Raw genomic sequence first — 19,591 nt, forward strand, 5'->3', positions numbered from 1 at the left:
CGAGCAGAACGACCGGGACCACCAGTGCAGCGGACGATGCCGTTGAGTCCGTGCTGCTCGCCGAGCAGCTCCTGCGCCGCCATGCTCGGCCGATCGCGTCCCCCACACCCTCCAGTGTCCTGCGACTCAGCCGGAAACTCGCACGGCCAAACTAGTTCCCCACTAGGAATACAACATGCCCCACACAAGTTCCCCAGGCAAACTCCACCACGAGGCAGTGGTCACCACAAAAGAAAGACTAAAAAAAAATCCATCTTGATGAGACACGACAGGCGGTGACGAGGGAAAAGTCCACCCCGTCCGCCGAGACAGCCGCGGCAGCCACAACAGCGCCATCTCCCAGCCCAACAGTGCAAATAAATTGTTACTTTGCTGTCAAAAGCTCTATTTGTCTTGTTGTTTATGTTATTTTGTCATAGGAAAACACTATTCAGATGTTTGGGATGTCACTAAAGCAAAAAATAGCTGTGTTAACATCAAAGTTATGTTTGAAATATATGCTTTTACAAATAGCTCAATTTCTCTGTTTTTTCATCGGAAATTGGAAAATTGCTCAAACTAAGCTATTTTTATAATTCTGATTTCTAAAGAATTGAAAAAGATATGAACTAACTTTTTTTTCCTGCTGAAAGAAGAGAGTCTAATCTTTCCATGTTTATATAGCAGTAGAACAGAATTTTCTGTGGGCCTTGCAAAATCAGTAAAAATCCAGTAAAACAGCCGGGAGCGAAGGGGGTCACACCGGTGAAAATGGCTGGGAGTGAATGTGTTAAAAAGAAAAAAAGGGGAAAAAAACCCCAAAACATCTCATTTGCAAGGCGTGGTGGCTTTTAGTTTGGTGTGGCGATGCGCCACAATCTTTTATTTGTTGGGGAAACCCTGTATACAAACTTTACTATTGGCCTGAAACTACTTGTCAGAGGCCAACTTGGACTGGTTGAATTCGTCCCAAGCAGCCAGAAGTTGTTTTGGACTGGTTGATTTGCTCGAAACCCTTTTGTTCTAAACCAGTTTTAGATCACCTGTCTAAACAAACTGCAGAACAGATCGTCCTATTTAGATCCACCTGTTGTAGATGGACTCAGACAAGTTGATCTAGTCTGGGATAGTTTGTTTGGAACCATATAACGGAAGCAAAACAACCTATCCAAGACCATTTCTGTAGAATCTAATCAGTTCAAGATCACGTCTGGCAGGTGTAGACCACATCAAACCAGTTCCAGACTATCTCTAGCTTGTTACCTGTGTGGGCAACATGAAATACTGAGACTGGATCAGGCTAACCACTCGGAATTATCCCTCTGCTCTACTTGGCAATGATGTCAGGCACATCGCAGCCAGCAGGACTGGATCTCGTCCCGCGTTTCTGGAAAAGTGATCCAACCCATGACCAGTTTTCTTTCCCTGGGAAAAGGGTCACAATTCACCATTTTTTTCCGCAAGTGAAGCCTTAATATTATTAAAAGCACATTGCCTCATGAGTCTCTCTGATGGCTTTTATTGCGCTAATTGGTCTTCCAAGATTGGCTTTTATGGGTCGCATAACTCTTTAAATGATTTCATCCGCTGCGCATATTTCCGTTTGATCCGCACTAGAACTTTTACACACTTAATGCCCCTCACATTTGTCACGATTACCTTGGAAAATGTATTCCAGAGCTTCCCGGGGTTTACTCTGTCTGGATCTAATGAGACATGCAGTCCCGAAAAAAACACGATCGCGTTTATTCCAACACGGGTAATGAAGGCTGTGGTGTTAATGTGCAAAAAAGGTCTGTTCACAATAGTCACTGGTGCTTTATGCTGAGGGATTATTCTGAGGTAGGGCATTTTCCCTAGCCTAGTTATCAAACCGGCTGACAAAGTGCCAACAGGGGGATTGAACTTCTGATTCCTGGTTGGCAAATCTCCTCAGCTTTTGTCGTGCCCTCGTCGCAATCCTTTTCATAGTCTCTCCTCTTCCCCCGAGGCTTTCTATCTGTCTTGAAGCCACCTGCAGTTGTGCAGGGAATTGTTGTTTCCACTTTTCTCCGCTTTGACTCGTTGTCAAGTAAGCATTTGTTGTTGTTTTCCAGAGTACGATCCAAAAGAGTAGATCAAAAGTGTCTGAAGCGCTTTGAACTCTTCAATCCGCTGACAATGTGTTTTACGGCTCAGGATCTTTTTTGGGACAGTCTATTGTGTCTTAAAGCTGGAACCGCAAGGTCATGTTTCATCACTAGTGAAAATTGGCTGGAAAAAACGCTCTCATGTCAGCATTAAAAGGGAAAATTGCGAGCAAATGTGAAGACAAGCAGGGATTTCTCTAGTTGGCACCCAAATGTTCACAATTTGATGCTAGTAAAATACAGTGGTTCCCCGCTACTTCGCGGCTCAACTTTCACGCCCTCAGTGCATCACAGATTTTTAAAGGGGAACGACTGTAGACATGTACATTTGTGGTCAAAAGTTTACATACACTTGTGAAGAACATAATGTCATGGCTCTTTTGAGTTTCCAGTTATTTCTACAACTCTGATTTTTCTCTGATAGCGTGATTGGAACAGATACTTTTTTGTCACAAAAAACATTCATGAAGTTTGGTTCTTTTATGACTTTATTATGGGTGAACAGAAAAAAGTGATTGAATCTGCTGGGTCAAAAATATATATACAGCAGCGCTAATATTTGGTAACATGTCCCTTGGCCATTTTCACTTCAATTAGGCGCTTTTGGTAGCCCTCCACAAGGTTCTGGCAAGCTTCTGGTTGAATCTTTGACCATTCCTCTTGACAGAATTGGTGCAGTTCAGTTAAATTTGATGGCTTTCTGACATGGACTTTTTTCTTCAGCATTGTCCAAAAGTTCAAGTCAGGACTTTGGGAAGGCCATTCGAAAACCTTAATTCTAGCCTGATTTAGCCATTCCACTACCACTTTTGATGTGTGTTTGGGGTCATTGTCCTGTTGGAACACCCAAATGCGCCCAAGACCCAATCTTCGGGCTGATGACGTTAGGTTATCTTGAAGAAGTTGAAGGTAATCCTCCTTCTTCATTATCCCATTTACTCTCTGTAAAGCACCAGTTCCATTTGTAGCAAAACAGCCCCACAGCATAATACTACCACCACCGTGCTTGACGGTAGGCATGGTGTACTTGGGGTTAAAGGCCTCACCTTTTCTCCTCCAAACATATTGCTGGGCATTGTGGCCAAACAGCTCGATTTTTGTTTCGTCTGACCACAGAACTTTCCTCCAGAAGGTCTTATCTTTGTCTATGTGATCAGCAGCAAACTTCAGTCGAGCCTTAAGGTGCCGCTTTTGGAGCAAGGGCTTCCTTCTTGCACGGCAGCCTCTCAGTCCATGGAGATGCAAAACACGCTTGACTGTGGACACTGACATCTGTGTTCCAGCAGCTTCTAATTCTTGGCAGATTTGCTTTTTGGTGATTCTCGGTTGAATCTTCACCCTCCTGAACAATTTTCTCTCAGCAGCAGGTGATAGCTTGCGTTTTCTTCCTTATCGTGGCAGTGACAAAACAGTGCCATGCACTTTATACTTACAAACAATTGTTTGCACTGTTGCTCTTGGGACCTGCAGCTGCTTTGAAATGGCTCCAGGTGACTTTCCTGACTTGTTCAAGTCAATGATTCGCTTTTTCAGATCCATGTATGTATATTTTTGACCCAGCAGATTTGACCACTTTTTCTGTTAACCCATAATAAAGTCATAAAAGAACCTAACTTCATGAATGTTTTTTGTGACAAAGAAGTATCTGTTCCAATCACTCTATCAGAGAAAAATCTGAGTTGTAGAAATAACTGGAAACTCAAGAGAGCCATGACATTATGTTCTTCACAAGTGTATGTAAACTTTTGACCACAACTGTAGTTCCTAAAAGATCAAATGGCCACGCTGCTGGACTTCCACATTGTCACTCTTTAACGACATAACTACATAAACATGTCGTCCACTAGCTTAAATGCTATAAAAGGCTGACTTTTTTTTTTTTTTTTTTTTTTTTTAACAATGCTCTTAACAAATGTTTCAGTCACATATTCCCACAAAAAACAGCTAAATACACTCACCGGCCACTTTATTAGGTACACCTGTCTAACTGCTCTTTAACACTTATAGTAATTTCTAATCAGCCAATCACATGGCGGCAACACAATGCATTTAGGCATGTAGACATGGTTTAAGACAATCTCCTGCAGTTCAAACCGAGCATCAGTATGGGGAAGAAAGGTGATTTGAGTGACTTTGAACGTGGCATGGTTGTTGGTGCCAGAAGGGCTGGTCTGAATATTTCAGAAATTGCTGATCTACTGGGATTTTCACACCCAACCATCTCTAGGGTTTACAGAGAATGGTCCGAAAAAGAAAAAATACCCAGTGAGCGGCAGTTCTGTGGGCGGAAATGCCTTGTTGATGCCAGAGGTCAGAGGAGAATGGCCAGACTGGTTTGAGCTGATAGAAAGGCAACAGTGACGTCGAACATTGAGGCAGATGTGCTACAGCAGCAGAAGACCACGCCGGGTGCCACTCCTTTCAGCTAAGAACAGGAAACTGAGGCTACAATTTGCACAAGCTCATCGAAATTGGACAATAGAAGATTGGAAAAACGTTGCCTGGTCTGATGAGTCTCTATTTCTACTGCGACATTCGGATGGTAGAGTCAGAATTTGGTGTCAACAAAATGAAAGCATTGATCCATCCTGCCTTGTATCAACGGTTCAGGCTGGTGGTGGTGGTGTAATGGTGTGGGGAATATTTTCTTGGCACTCTTTGGGCCCCTTGGTACCAATTGAGCATCGTTGGAACGCCACAGCCTACCTGAGTATTGTTGCTGACCATGTCCATCCCTTTATGACCACAATGTACCCAACTTCTGATGGCTACTTTCAGCAGGATAATGCACCATGTCATAAAGCTGGACTCATCTCAGACTGGTTTCTCGAACATGACAATGAGTTCACTGTACTCAAATGGCCTCCACAGTCACCAGATCTCAATCCAATAGAGCATCTTTGGGATGTGGTGGAACGGGAGATTCGCATCATGGATGTGCAGCCGACAAATCTGCACCAACTGTGTGATGCCATCATGTCAATATGGACCAAACTCTCTGATGAATGCTTCCAGCACCTTGTTGAATCTATGCCACGAAGAATTGAGGCAGTTCTGAAGGCAAAAGGGGGTCCAACCCGTTACTAGCATGGTGTACCTAATAAAGTGGCCGGTGAGTGTATATCTATAAATTTATTTACGAATGGATTAAAAAACTTGAGCTTAAACAAAAACTTAGCTTACCTTGGTCTTAACAGGGAGCAGTTGGATTCAGCCATGTGAAATGAGGCAGATCAGAGGGCAGTGTATCCACCTTAATCAATAATGCAAACACTTTCAAAATTAATCATTAGAATGCCAATTTAATTAAACGAATATTCGAAGCAACAAAATTCGAATATTTTTTCTAATCGAATACTCGAGTTAATCGATTAATCGTTGCAGCACTACACTTTACCATAAACACACAGGTATCATATGAGAGAGTGAGAGAATGAATGTCCAGTATGTATTATTTATATTATTTATACATTATTTTCCTTATGTTATTCATATTATTAATATTTACGTGTTTCAAACTATTCTTTAATGTTCTCATGACAGCTTGGCGCACCAGCTTACATTTCTGCTTGACCCTCTCCTTGCCCAACTACGCCCCCTTGAGGCCTGGGCCCGTGTGCGACCGCACCCCCAGCACCCCCTTAGGCTCCAGCCCTGCTTATTGATAGTATACAATAGGGCTGCTGCTATCGAATATTTTAATAATCGAGTAATTGACTGAAAATTCTAACGATTAATCAAGTAATCGGATAAAACATATTTTTAGGTGAAGAGCAATTATAAATATACATGAGAAAACAAGACATTTCATCTAATCTTGAACCACTTTCAGTCAATCAATGTCTTTATTTTCGATGTATATTGTTGAAAACAGCCAACAATTGCATCTCAGATGTAGCTAGAATAAAAAAAGACTAATTCACTGCTTTCATTCAAAAAACCTTTAGATCTTATTAAAAAAAGAAAGTCTAAACTGTATGTCCTGATAGGATTTTGAGTTTTTGCAGTGTTCAAAATAAATGTATGATACAGGCTGGTTTGGAGCACATTAGGGACCAGTGCTACTTGGTGTTTTATCCAGCAATGACTATTGAGCTAAAATTGATAGTTAGCATTATTGAGTTTTTATTTTAAACCCTCATCACTCCACAACGCGATGTTATGTTAAAGCCTGTATGTAAGACACGTTAGCCACGCATCGAAAGTGGTCATAATTAATAGAAACCTAGCCCTTTGCAGGGCTAACGTTACTTGAGCTAGTGACAGTAACGTTAATCTTATTTATTAGTGCTTAGCGCTCTTTATTAGCGCTTGCGCACTACTGCTTTAAGATGGCGGCTGTTTACTAACACTGCCCAGACGCGGCCGAGTCTGTCATTAAGCATCTAGTTCAACATACATGTGATCTCTATGAGACTCATCAGACGCTACCTGCTACCAACGTAGCATCGTGCGGGCTAGTATTTAGCAACGTCGGCGTCGTTTGTAGCGGCTGTCGGCTTCTTCCTCTACGCTCGTGACATCAGCGCGTTGTCCTGCATAAAAGTAGTCCGAGCAAAACGTGATGCTTAGAGCTGTCAAAATAAACGATTACTCGAGGTGAATAAAATTACTCGGATCAGTTTTTAAACTCGAGTTACTCGAGTTGCTCGAGTATTCGTTTCAGCTCTAGTATATATACTAGTGCTGTCAAATGATTAAAAAATTTAATCTAGTTAATCATATGTCAACTGTGTGATTAATCATGATTAATCACATTTCCCTTGGGATGAATAAAGTTGCTCTTCAGGGAAAAAAAAAAACTTGGAAAATACTATAATTGACTTAAAAATTGTTTTCAGATGAAATGTATGATGTATGAATGAAATAATACTAAACCAAATAGAGTTTGAAATTTTTATTTAACAACTCTGCTCGTATAAAATAAAATAAATTGTCAGTATTATACAGAAAAGAGCTTAACATATTAAAGTGCCTCAGACTAACAATGTGGCTCAAATACCGTTTGGCATATTGCCCAAAATTAACTGCTAACATAAACTTAAAGAGCAGACAAGCACAATCCAGTAACAACAGCTAGTGTTTCAAAAAATGTGTAAACAACTTGTCTGTTAAATTTAACATTTCACACAAATAAATGCAGCATTTGCAGTTTTACACTAAATGGCCTGAAAGCTGTGTGATATTAAAAAAAAAAAATGTCAATTTTCACACACTTAACTGAAAAACATTACACTAAAATGTGTGTAAAGGTGTTTAGAAACACTGCTTAAGTTAGCCAGTCATACCATTTTTTTTGTCCAGTGGTCTCCTGTCAGTGCAACAAACGTAACTCTGGCTAGTTGCTCCACCTTCGTTGCCTTTTCATTTTCAAAAAGTTCATGAATTTTTGAGGCAATAGTTGCCCGTGAAGGTGTTCTGTATGTTGGGTCGCCCGATGCTATCTGGATGAGATTTTCAAGGCCCTTGTCTTCGACTAAGTTAATGGGTCTCTACAGTCTTTGGCTATCCATCTAGCAATAGCAGTAGTCAATCTACTTGTTATCCTTTTGTTGACAAGTCCGAGTCCGCACTCTGCCAGTGTAGTTTGATGACTGCGGCTTGTTTTTGCGGTGTTAGCGTCATTGCTAACACTAGCGAAGATATGCTTAGCCCCAAGGTGGTACTTTAGGCTGGTTGTGCTTCGATAGAAGGACAGTTCATCACAGCAGTATGTGCACACAACTTTTCTTTTATCCAGATTTCCATTAGGCAGCTTTTTAGAACGGAATTTGCCATGAAGCAGTCCTGGGTCATCATCCTCACTCATCGTGGCTGGCTGCATTTTGTCCTGCATTGCCGCGCAGAGAATGTAAACATCACCGTGTGGGACTACGGGAGGCAATTGTGGCCAAACTTAGTGTGAGCTGTAAATTGCATTATTTTTTTTAATGCATTAATACTTCCAGATTAATTATGGTCGTTAACGTGTTATTGTTGACAGGCCCAATATATACACAAAAAAATGTATGTTAAAAATCGGGGTATGACACTACTTTGCTGTTTTTCACTTTACGCAGGCGGTTCTGTTCCCAATTAACAGCGATAATTGGGGGATCGCTGTATTTGCTCATATATGGAGCATACCAAATCAACCTGTCCAAATTCCATTTTTGAGTTTTGGAAACGGACAACACTGTGAAGAAATTGATTTAATTTTTAATGTTAAAATATACGGTAAAATACTGTCAGCTGTGGTTGCCGCTTAAGAGCAAGGAAAAACATAAAAGTTTACTGTCAAATTACCCTGTAAAAACAATTGTAAAGATAGCTACCGATACATTTTTCCTTCGCCTACTTGTAGTTCAGTAAGACTGCAAAATGAGGCCCACAAACTCCAGTGTGAATTTTTGACCCACAAATCATCACCTGCCAAATGAGAGCCGCTAATAGTCGTCCGCACATCAAAAGCCAGGTTCAAGAAGTGGAAACAAGCCAGATGGTGTTTTTTCCTCCTCGCTCAATTTCAATTGACGTATCCTTGAAGCAACGCGGCCTTTTAAAAGATTTCTGATCTTCTTTGCAGGCCCCACAGCGCGATTGATTTTTTTCTGAATGCTCCTTAAGGTCATGGCTGAACATTTGTTGTCTTTATTTTTCATTCTAGGGCTCTGTTTGCAAGCAACTATAAAGAAACTCATTATCTGCAAGATGGCACTGCGGTTATAAGGACACACAACTCCATGGTAGGGGACTTTTGGTCTGATAACTTTTAACCTTTTATGTGTTAAAATAATGTAATACAGGGCAAGGGGGTAGGTTTGGTCTCAATATTGGTTGGGATGATATGACAGCATAACCTGCGTATACCCTTTTTGCTGGGGATTGGACATTAATAAGACCAAAAAGATTGAGTGAATGGCGGTCAGGGATAAATTTCCCACCAATAAGAACTGAATTAATTGATAGGCGATTAATGCAAAAATAAACCTGTATTGATTTATACTAACTTTCACAATGCAAATTCACAGTATAACATCTTAATCTGATAATGTTTCTTAAAGGAATCCTCTATTTTTAAGACAAGTAATTCTTAAAACATAAATATTAGTATGAGTTATAATAATTTGATATTAAAACCCCTCTTAATGTTTTTGTTTTAATAAAGTTTGTAAAATTATTTTAAGTGATAGGTCGCCATTCTTGTTACGTTGCAGTGCGTGAACTTTACTGGCCCCGAATGCCGAAATTCCAGCTTGTCACTCGTTAGCTTTCCCAACATGTCGTCAGTTCTACCCTTCCTATTTGAACCAGATCTGAAAAGTGAAGAGCAGGACAGCACTGTTGGTCGTTCACAAGACGAGTTTCAGGGAAAAATGCGTGCAGCAAATACCTGATAAGACAAAAGTTGGGCAAAACTGGTGATGCGAGAGAGTCCTGTTGGTAACTCCGGTTGGGAGCGAGAGTGCATGCTGTTGCGATTCGGGAACTCCGGATTTATTTGCAGATATTCAAGGTAAGCATATTGCATTTTCAAACGTTTTCCCAATATAATTATGTAGATTGTTAGCATCCAGAGCTGTCGTGTGCTTTACATACAGTACAGGCCAAAGAGCACACCTTGTGTAATCCAGGTCTTGTACATTGTAACGCGTGGTAGCTAGGATACGTGTATAAAAGTACCAGAAAGGGGAGAAGCTTCCACTTATGCACATTTATTCACGAAAAATAATATTTCTACCTTGACCACTCTTCACTCGGGAGCTCAGCAGTACGCAAACACGCATTCCCTGACAAACCCCAACATTGTTGTAAGGTCCACGTCAGAGTCACTGTCGTCACTGTAGCGTGCCATAGTGCTTTAATTATTTAGTATGATTTGGGGAAAACTCCCACGAAGAATAGTCAACAAAAAAGATAGCAATACTAATCCAAATCCGCGTTTTTTACTCACTCGAAGATCCAGGAATTAGATCGATCCCATGGCAATATCGCAGCCGCGATTAGGCCGTCGATTCCAAAAAAATAGACTGATTCGAAAAGCTGCTGTGGGACCGACGAATAAAAATAAATGGACAGATCCAAAACCATGATTGCAGACGCGATGGGACCCTTACTTGACTGAGGATCCAGGAAAAATGTTCGGGCGCCAGTTGTAACGAGTGGTGGGTAGGATACATGCATACAGGGACCAAAAAGGGGGAGAAGCTTCCACTTATGCACTTTTTTCACTAAAAATAATAATTCCACCTTGACCACTCACTTCACTCCCCTTTTTTCCATTTGACTGGAAATTGCATCCAAAAGCAGCACATCGTGGCATTTTACTTCGCGAGTTTAGGCAGCAATAAGCAATTGTTGAACACGCTACACATTTGGAAAGATGCCAATGACGTCATCACTGCGAGCCCGCAAACCATGGCGCCAACTAACGGTCAAAATATGGACTAAATATTATAAAATATTGCCATTGATTTAACATTTTATGTGTTTCTAACAACATATTTTAGTACAAGAGAACAATTGTGGTTTATTAGAGCCTACATGTATTTAAATCAGAGGATCACCTTAAATCTAGTCGAATCATTTTCTCCATCTTGTTTTGAGTGTTAAAGTGCATGTGACACGAAAAAGCATGTTTATTTCATAATATGCGCGGTATTTTATGCTCCTGATTGATATGGACTGCTTGGATGTGTGTGGAAGCGATCGCTATATTTATTTAGTTTTTTTAATCCCGTGCCATGAAAATGAGTGACTTCCGGCTTCGGTCTTGCATTGAGGAGGAGGACGCTGTGATGTTTACGGGTGAAGGCGTCCTCTTCACGAAACAGCCGTACTGTTCTGTATGAGGACTAAGGATTCAGCTGATTTTGCGGATTAATACGTTTATTTTTCGCATCACGCCAGCCAAACGGCTGCAGAAAAATCTTGCTTTATGAGGGAGAGGCGTGTGCGCCTTTTTGGAGTTTCAAAAGGTTCCCATTCACCGTGGATATTGGCCAAAACAAGCCCTACTACTGTGGGACCATTGGACTTACGAGGAAGTGAGTAAACATCTTGTTTTGTATGATGCCAAATACGAATACAGCGATTACAAAGTAAACACTACAAACTTTCTTGAAATAAGGGACTACTTGTTTGATCATTGATCGGCATATAAAAAGCTCTCCTCATGCACATTAGCTGCACGTTAGCTGCACAACAACTGCAGCCGCCCTCCTCCGCGGAACGAACTGTAAATTGCTCTCCGCCGGGCGGTTTGCCGATCCGCGAAGACAATCGACAACCCAGTCGTCATGTCAAATAATCCGGCTAGTTATGTGGGATTTTCCGCTTCGAAGACTTTGAAACATCGCTCGGTTCGGGTTAGCATGTCGGCTAGCTGTCACGCCTCTTGGTTTGTTTACATTCTCCGAAGCCGGGGAAGGGAATTGACATATGTCCTATTTAGGTGTCATAAAATATCGTTCGGGAGGTGTGACAGTAAAGGTGAAGTCGACAGTTTTGACCATTATGGAGTAGTTTTGCCATGTCGTCTTGAGTAAGTGCATTTTTATTATTTCATATTCCATTTAGCACAAGACTGTTATTTGTCATGACCATGCCATTTATTTAGCAATTGGGGAAAATACTTGGATAAAAAGAATATCATGTAAATATATTGAAGAGACAGAAACAATGAGATTTTGCAGCTCTCTTCGTCGCGTTTTCCTCGTTGTGAATAGTTCCCCCTCGACGGGCTGACTGGTCCTTCTCAAGCCATTTATTTAGCTATAGGGGAAAAATACTTGGATAAAAACAATATCCTGGAAAAATATTGGAGGAGAGAGATTAAAACAATGATTGATGATTGAATGATTTTGCAGCTCTCTTCGTCACGTTTTCTTTGTTCTGAATAATTCCCCCTCAATGGCTGAATAGTAAAACCGATGAGCCCAGTCTCCCGCTGATGTCATCCACCTGCTGGGGACGCTCGAGCCCTATAATGGTAGGAGTGGCTAACTGGCAGATTAAAAGACTAATTTCTCGTCATCTGCGCTTTGCTAAATTGTTGTATATAGTCGAATCGTCTCAAAATATGATTCTAATTCACATAATAATGCTATTTAAGACTTTTTTTCTCCTGTCGTATGCTCTTTAATCTTAAAAGAAAAACTTGTCAGAAATTCAAGAATATTGTTCAAAACATTATTAGAATTTTTTTTTCTTGATTTAGGTGAAAGACGACCAACTTTTAGATGGTTCAATACGAACAAATTGGAATATTTACTTAAAGTAAGTGGAAGAATCTGACGCATTAATCTGTAAACTAGCCGCTAACACTCAAAAAAAGATGGAGAAAATTATTTGACTAGATAGACAAAAAAAAAAAATGTTATAAATTTGCAGTGTGAATTTTAGTATAGGTCAATACAGATTTTTTATGCATTAATCATTTAGCCTATCAATTAATTAGGTTCATATTGGTGAGAAATGTAGCCCTGACCCCTATTCACCAAATATGTTTGGTCTTATTAATGTCTCGTCACCAGCAAAAAGTGAACATGCAGGTTATGCTGTTATATCGTTCCTACTAATATTAAGACCAAACCTACGCCCTTGGCTCATAGTCCGAAAATTACGGAACATCTTTGGGTCCTTTAGCCTACAAAATCATAGAACAGTCTTACTTTTCATGCAACACTTGAGCGTGAAGCCTGGTTGTTTGTGGCAAATTTGTTTTTGCATATTTAAGGAGCAAAGAACAAAGAACATTTTGTCAAATAAACTCCTGATTTTCACTTCCCAAAGTCACAAAATTCATATTTGATTAGTTTAAAAAAAAGTCTTGACAGGGTCAGAGAAGCAACTGGCAGGTTTTTTGGAGGGGCTTAGCTCGTTCATTATGTATACGCTTGAAAAAAAAACATTAGGTTGAGTGGAAGTGTTGAATTGGAGACTAAGTGTGCCTGAAAAGTCAAAGGAGATGAAATATTCACAAGCTCTTCTTGTTCTTGATAAAACACACATGCTGAGCTTTTTAGTTTAAATACAGCTGTCACTAGACATCACTTTCCATCTCCAAAAAACTCTCATGTCTGACTGCGCGCTATTTTGGGTATTTTGTATGCATTAAAATTTGGCTTTTAAGTTTAGAGCCTTGGGTTTAAGGTTCGGGTTAAGTGTTTGGAGTTACTGTTGGCTTTGAAATTAAGTTTTCAAGATGGTGTTATTCTTATTGTCTTTCGGCGCTCCCCCAGGCTCACTGCTACTACCACGGTGAGGTGGAACATCACCCTGACTCTGATGTTAGCATCAGTACATGCAACTCTATGCTCAAGTAAGTTTGTTTCCATGTGTTTTTAAATAATTAAACCGGATGAGGCATTCAAATGAAGGACTGTCTTGAAGAAATCCGGACCTCTGCCTGAACATTTTAAATATACAGTGGGGCAAACAAGTATTTAGTCAACCACTAATTGTAAAAGTTCTCCCGCTTGAAAATATTAGAGAGGCCTGTAAATGTCAACATGGGTAAACCTCAACCATGAGAGACAGAATGTGGAGAAAAAAAACAGAAAATCACATTGTTTGATTTTTAAAGAATTGATTTGCAAATCATGGTGGCCAAAATTTAATCTCAATACTCTGTTATGTACCCTTTGTTGGCAATAACAGAGGCCAAACGTTTTCTGTAACTTCACAAGCTTTTCACATACTTGCTGGTATTTTGGCCCATTCCTCCATGCAGATCTCCTCTAGAGCAGTGATGTTTTGGGGCTGTCTTTCTGACTTTCAACTCCCTCCACAGATTTTCTATAGGGTTGAGATCTGGAGACTGGCTAGGCCACTCCAGGACCTTGAAATGCTTCTTACGAAGCCACTCCTTTGTTGCCCTGGCTGTGTGTTTGGGATCGTTGTCATGCTGAAAGACCCAGTCACGTCAATCTCCAACGCCCTTGCTGATGGAAGGAGATTTTCACTCAAAATCTGTCGATACATGGCCCCATTCATTCTTTCCTTTACACACATCAGTCATCCTGGTCCTTTTGCAGAAAAACAGCCCCAAAGAATGATGTTTCCACCCCCATGCTTCACAGTGGGCATGGTGTTCTTCGGATGCAATTCAGTATTCTTTCTCCTCTAAACACGAGAACCTGTGTTTCTACCAAAAAGTTCTATTTTGGTTTCATCTGAACTTAACACATTCTCCCAGTGCTCTTCTGGATCATCCAAATGCTCTCTACCGAACCGCAGACTGGCCTGGACGTGTACCGGCTTCAGCAGGGGGACACGTCTGGCAGTGCAGGATTTGAGTCCCTGGCGGTGCATTGTGTTACTGATAGTAGCCTTTGTTACTGTGATCCCAGCTCTCTGTAGGTCATTCACTAAGTCCCCCCGTTTGGTTCTGGGATTTTTGCTCACCGTTCTCGTTATCATTTTGACGCCACGGTGCGAGATCTTGCATGGAGCCCCAGATCAACGGAGATTATCAGTGGTCTTGTATGTCTTCCATTTTCTAATAATTGCTCCCACAGTTGATTTCTTTACACCAAGCGTTTTACCTATTGCAGATTCAGTCTTCCCAGCCTGGTGCAAGTCTACAATTTTGTCTCTGGTGTCCTTCGACAGCTCTTTGGTCTTGGCCATAGTGGAGTTTGGAGTGTGACTGACTGAGGTTGTGGATAGGTGTCTTTTATACCGATAATGAGTTAAAACAGGTGCCATTAATACAGGTAAGTGGAGCCTCGTTAGACATCTTTGACAGCCAGAAATCTTGCTTGTTTGTAGGTGACCAAATACTTATTTTCCACTCTAATTTGGAAATAAATTCTTTAAAAATCAAACAATGTGATTTTCTTTTTTTTTCCCCACATTCTGTCTCTCATGGTTGAGGTTTACCCATTTTGACAATTACAGGCCTCTCTAATCTTTTTTAGTAGGAGAACTTGCACAATTGGCGGTTGACTAAATACTTATTTGCCGCACTGTAATTGTGTGAACAGGGGTTTAATTTCGTTGGACGGCCGCGCTTACGTGGTGGAACCTGCGGGTCGCGGGACCAACGGTACTCACTGGATCTACGAGACGCGACACCTTCGTTTGGCTAGCGGCAACTGCGGACATCGTTTTAACACGACGGAGGACGTCACACCGCCATACCGAAATCCGTTCCAATCCTTCAGAACCAGGGTGAGGATAACCTTAATTGTTAGCGGTAGGCATGTACTGATAATCGGTTTAAAGTAGAGTTGTCCGATAATGACATTTTAACCGATATCTTGATATTGTCCAGCTCCAAAAATCCAATACCAATATCAAACGGATACCGATATATGCAGTTGTGCACTTAACATGTTATTGCTGATTGTATTGTGATGCCCCACTGGATGCTTTAATAATGATAAATGTAACAACGTCAAGGTTTTCCAAATAAAATATACTGTGGAAAAATAATAGAACAATTTAAGCCATAGAAAGATAAGTTAAGTTTCCCCTCCTTAGGGGACAATAAACTTGAACTTGAAAATAAATGTCACATATCAAAGATAAAACATTTAAATGAGCCACAATATCCATAATTGAATAAAACAAATCATGCACGTTCACAAAAGTTACCCTGAGGCAGGCAATTATAGGACTTGCCAATGCAACGGCAATTCCCAAAATGCACTTTTCTGGACTTTTGCTCAGATTTTTGTATTTTATTACTTTTCTTAGTGACTATTTTATTCTGGCAACGCAGTAGTTGACTAATCCCAGTAGAGCTTTGTTTACGTCGCCCTCTGGTGGTTGGCTGCCATTACTGGGGTGTTTGCAACTTTGCAAACCTTTGGCAGCTAGAGCCAGGCGGTTTACCGAAAATTTAACGTTACCAGGATGGTTCAGTATGACCGACGTAATTTTGACCATGTCAGTAAATTCGTTTCTTTAATAAAAAAAAAGACGTGAGGTCACCATAAACGCCGACAGCGCCTCTAACGTTGTCGAAGCGGCTGAACTCAATGAGTTGATGCGGGAGCAGGGCTTTTGGCATGGAGTGCACCTAGCAAACAGTAAGTCACGTTATTTTGTATCAATGTGTTTGTGACTTCTCTGATAGTTTTTTACAGTGGATCAGCACAGCATTCAGCATAAAGTATAATCCATGAGTTTAGCATACACTATGACCGTTTAATGGCCGCAGCTATTTTTTTGTATGTGCTTGCTTTATTCTGTGTCATTACTGCCATTATAAAATCTTGTTTCATTGGCATAAAAGTTTTTTTTAGAAAAAAAAACTGAGTTACCATGCTATTTTTTCTGCTGTTGAGGGTGTGTTGCGGGCGGCACACCTCCGCAATGGCGGACAGGGTACTTCCGGTCGTTTTGCTTGGATTAGTCAATATGTAATGAGCTCATAATTCCTTATTTTTCAATCATTTATTGTTCATTTAATTTTTGCACCACGGATGCAAATGGTCTGCTCACATAACAAATCCCATGCATCTTAGGTTGGAGACATCTAATGGTCAATAGCATAACTTCTGTGTTAAGCTGTGACCAGCCCTTGTACAAAGGCAGAAGGCGTCTACATTCACTTTGAAGGCAACATGCATATTGGTCCAAAACTGATAATGAAAAACCAATGTCGATATTATCAGATATCATTTTTTCCCACATTTTTTTCCAATAGAGCACAGTTAACCAGCATGTAGCCATAAAGTAACCCATTCATGTCCTAAAATAACTCACCTGCCATACAAAGGTGTTATTTAAGGATAATAATATTTAGTATGGGTTTTTTTTTTTTTTACTACAGTATACCAAGTATTCCATATATTCTTTAAAAATAATTTTCAATGTTTTTAACCCAAATTTTTCAAAATAATCCACTTTAAAGCTTTAATTTTGAAGCAATATTTTTGCTCAATAGTATCATATCGTGCGATATTGGCCCATGCATAGCTAGCGATAATATGCTCTTTGCGGCCCTGATATCTCAACTTCTGGCAGCTTTTTGAATCTTGAAACAAAATATATTGATCGACCATTATTCCCCTGATTGGTCCAGCATTCTGGACATCTTTCAGCCTAAACCTTTTTCATTTCAGCAGCCAACAGCATCCTGTCCTGCTTTTTATCACCCCCCCGTTCCTCAGATAAGCCACAAAGTGCCCACGTGCTCCAGATACGAACTTAAGACCAGATCTTTCGGTACAAACCCCAAAGCGCTCGTTTCAACATCATCGGACGAGTTCAATTTGTTTCCGAAAAATGGAAAACAGGAGCATTTCCTAGTGGATTTGTCGAAATGTGTTGTCATCCCTCAGGTGCCGTTCGGATGGGGCTGCTTCCATTTTGATGATATTAAGGTCTCGCGGGGACTCTCACGCCTCAAAGCTTTAATGTCCCGATAAAACGAGAAAACATGGCGAAATAACAGCGTAAAAAAAACGTGTAGCGTCACATTTCATGAGATATTCAGTATTGAGTGTTCTTTTGCCATGTTTTTTTTTTGCCTGCTTCCAGGACGCCGCTTATCTTGTTGGCCTGGAGCAGCGTGGCTTATCAAAGGAGCCCCGTGGTTTATCAAAAAAAGACCATGTGGATTCACTTGGTCGCAATGCACGAGGTTCAACCAATGGTGCTTTTTGGCCAGGTTTTTTTTTTTTTTTTTTTTTAATATTGGTTGCCATTGACAGTGATAGAAGTCCAATCCATTTGAGCTAGGAACTCTGGCAGGGAGGCTGTCAACGAGTGACAGTACGTCATTGACAGGGGCCTATCTAGAAGAATATTGATAGGGTGGTGAGAGGGGGCAGGAATGTTTTGAGGTTGGCTAATATTTTATGATGATGTACAGTCCCTGACGAAAGTCTTGTCGCTTATCCATTTTTTAGAAACATTTGCTAATAACCTGACTTTTAAATAGTCAATTGGTTTCAGAAATGGCCCATATGAAAGCTAAGAGCCTCCCAAATGATGTTGAATGTACAAAAATATATATTTGTTTCACTGAAAAAAGATTTATCGTTTAATGAAGACATAAAGGTTCAATTTTGGCAAGACAAAAGTTGTCGCCTACAGAAAGTAGTGTTAAAATTCAACAAAAAATGAACTTCAAATACCAAAATATGTTGCATAACATAAGCGAATTAAGTAGTGGTGCTGTGAGATCCAAATTTAATATTTTGTACGACTTCCATGGGCTTGAAGGGCTGTATCCATGCGGTTCGGCAAGGATTCATACAATTTATTGATAAAGTCATCAGGAACATCAAACACTTTATACTGTCCTATAAAGTGTAACCAAATACCTTAACTAGCAATTAATGAAACAACTGGAACAGTAACTGAAGTAATAATCAGCACAGAACATGAATTTTAATTATTACATCTGTATCCCTGCAATGCATGCTCGGAGGCATGTTGGACGACAACAGTGGGAGCAGTGATGGCCAAATGAAGCTTCTTGGAGCAATGAAGCTTCGTGGTGGTTCATTTGGTTGTATGACAGTCTAAGCCTGTCGCAATATGCAATAATTCCATTTATCGCACGATAAATAAAAATGAAGGCGGTAACTTTTCCGCTGCGATTTATCGCCTCGCGTGCCCGTGCGTGCGCGCATGTGGAAGACGTGCTGTTTAAAGTTCGAATTCCTTGTTACCAACTGCGCAAAATGCATCTTCGTTCCAGATCCGGCAAAAAATAGCGCCAGAGCCAATCGTTCCCATTATATCCTATTGTTCAACGTATACCGGCCGCTCAGTGCTCCGGATTGACTACGGACCACCTCCGGCGTGCCGGTGTTGTTGACGTGTGGGCGCTCCCGTCAGGGGTGACATTTCACGCCGGGCGGCTATTTTTCGGCACAACACCGGATTTTTGAGTGGCAAATTAAGAGTGCTGTGCTTCAAACTTGTCCTGTTTATGAAAGTCGATTGTCATATGCTGGTGTTGTGCAGTAATGCGCAGACGTACAGACTTCTGTGGCGTTTGCTAACCTTTTTTAATGCGCACACACACTAGATATCATGAAATAGCAAACTAGATGTGCTACGTCCAATGCCATTGTCTACGTGAGCCCAGAGTGATTATGGGACACGTAGTCCATATACTACATCGATGAATTATAAACCACCATGACTGAATGGAAGTTAAGAAGGCCAAATCAATCCATACCAGTGACTATAGATCATGCTGCAAATATTAATTCAGTACGTGACACAGTTGGATTCGGACCACAAATAGGATGTCTTGCTCATGTAGTGAACCTAGCTGCTAAGAGAGCTGTAGCAATCAACAGTGTGCCCCGCCTCACTTTACAAACAGTAAAGATTGTTCTCAGCGCTTTTATACTATTTTTTCAGATCAGTAAGAAGTAAGCACATGGATATTATGCACTAAAATGCATGTTTATATGATGGCAATTTAATTTTTGCTAGTTTGCAAAAAAAAAAAAAAAAAAAAACGAAAAATAGTTTTTTTTTTCTCAGAACATTAAATGTATTGAATCGGATCGAAAATCGTGTCCCCC

At 40.6% G+C, this 19,591-nt stretch overlaps 1 protein-coding gene across 3 annotated transcripts in view; it reads left to right on the forward strand.

Moving 5' to 3' along the window:
- The window catches only part of LOC130909638 (disintegrin and metalloproteinase domain-containing protein 12-like), a 134,517-nt gene that overhangs the window by 83,875 nt on the left and 31,051 nt on the right, over positions 1–19,591 (forward strand). For all 3 annotated transcript variants that reach the window (XM_057826358.1, XM_057826357.1, XM_057826356.1), the window contains exons 4-6: positions 8,755–8,833; positions 13,331–13,410; positions 15,077–15,263. In XM_057826358.1, coding sequence (XP_057682341.1) covers positions 8,755–8,833; positions 13,331–13,410; positions 15,077–15,263 — 346 coding nt within the window. The remainder of the gene's footprint in view (positions 1–8,754; positions 8,834–13,330; positions 13,411–15,076; positions 15,264–19,591) is intronic.

Source organism: Corythoichthys intestinalis, chromosome 21 (assembly GCF_030265065.1).
Source record: "Corythoichthys intestinalis isolate RoL2023-P3 chromosome 21, ASM3026506v1, whole genome shotgun sequence".
NCBI lineage: Eukaryota > Metazoa > Chordata > Actinopteri > Syngnathiformes > Syngnathidae > Corythoichthys > Corythoichthys intestinalis.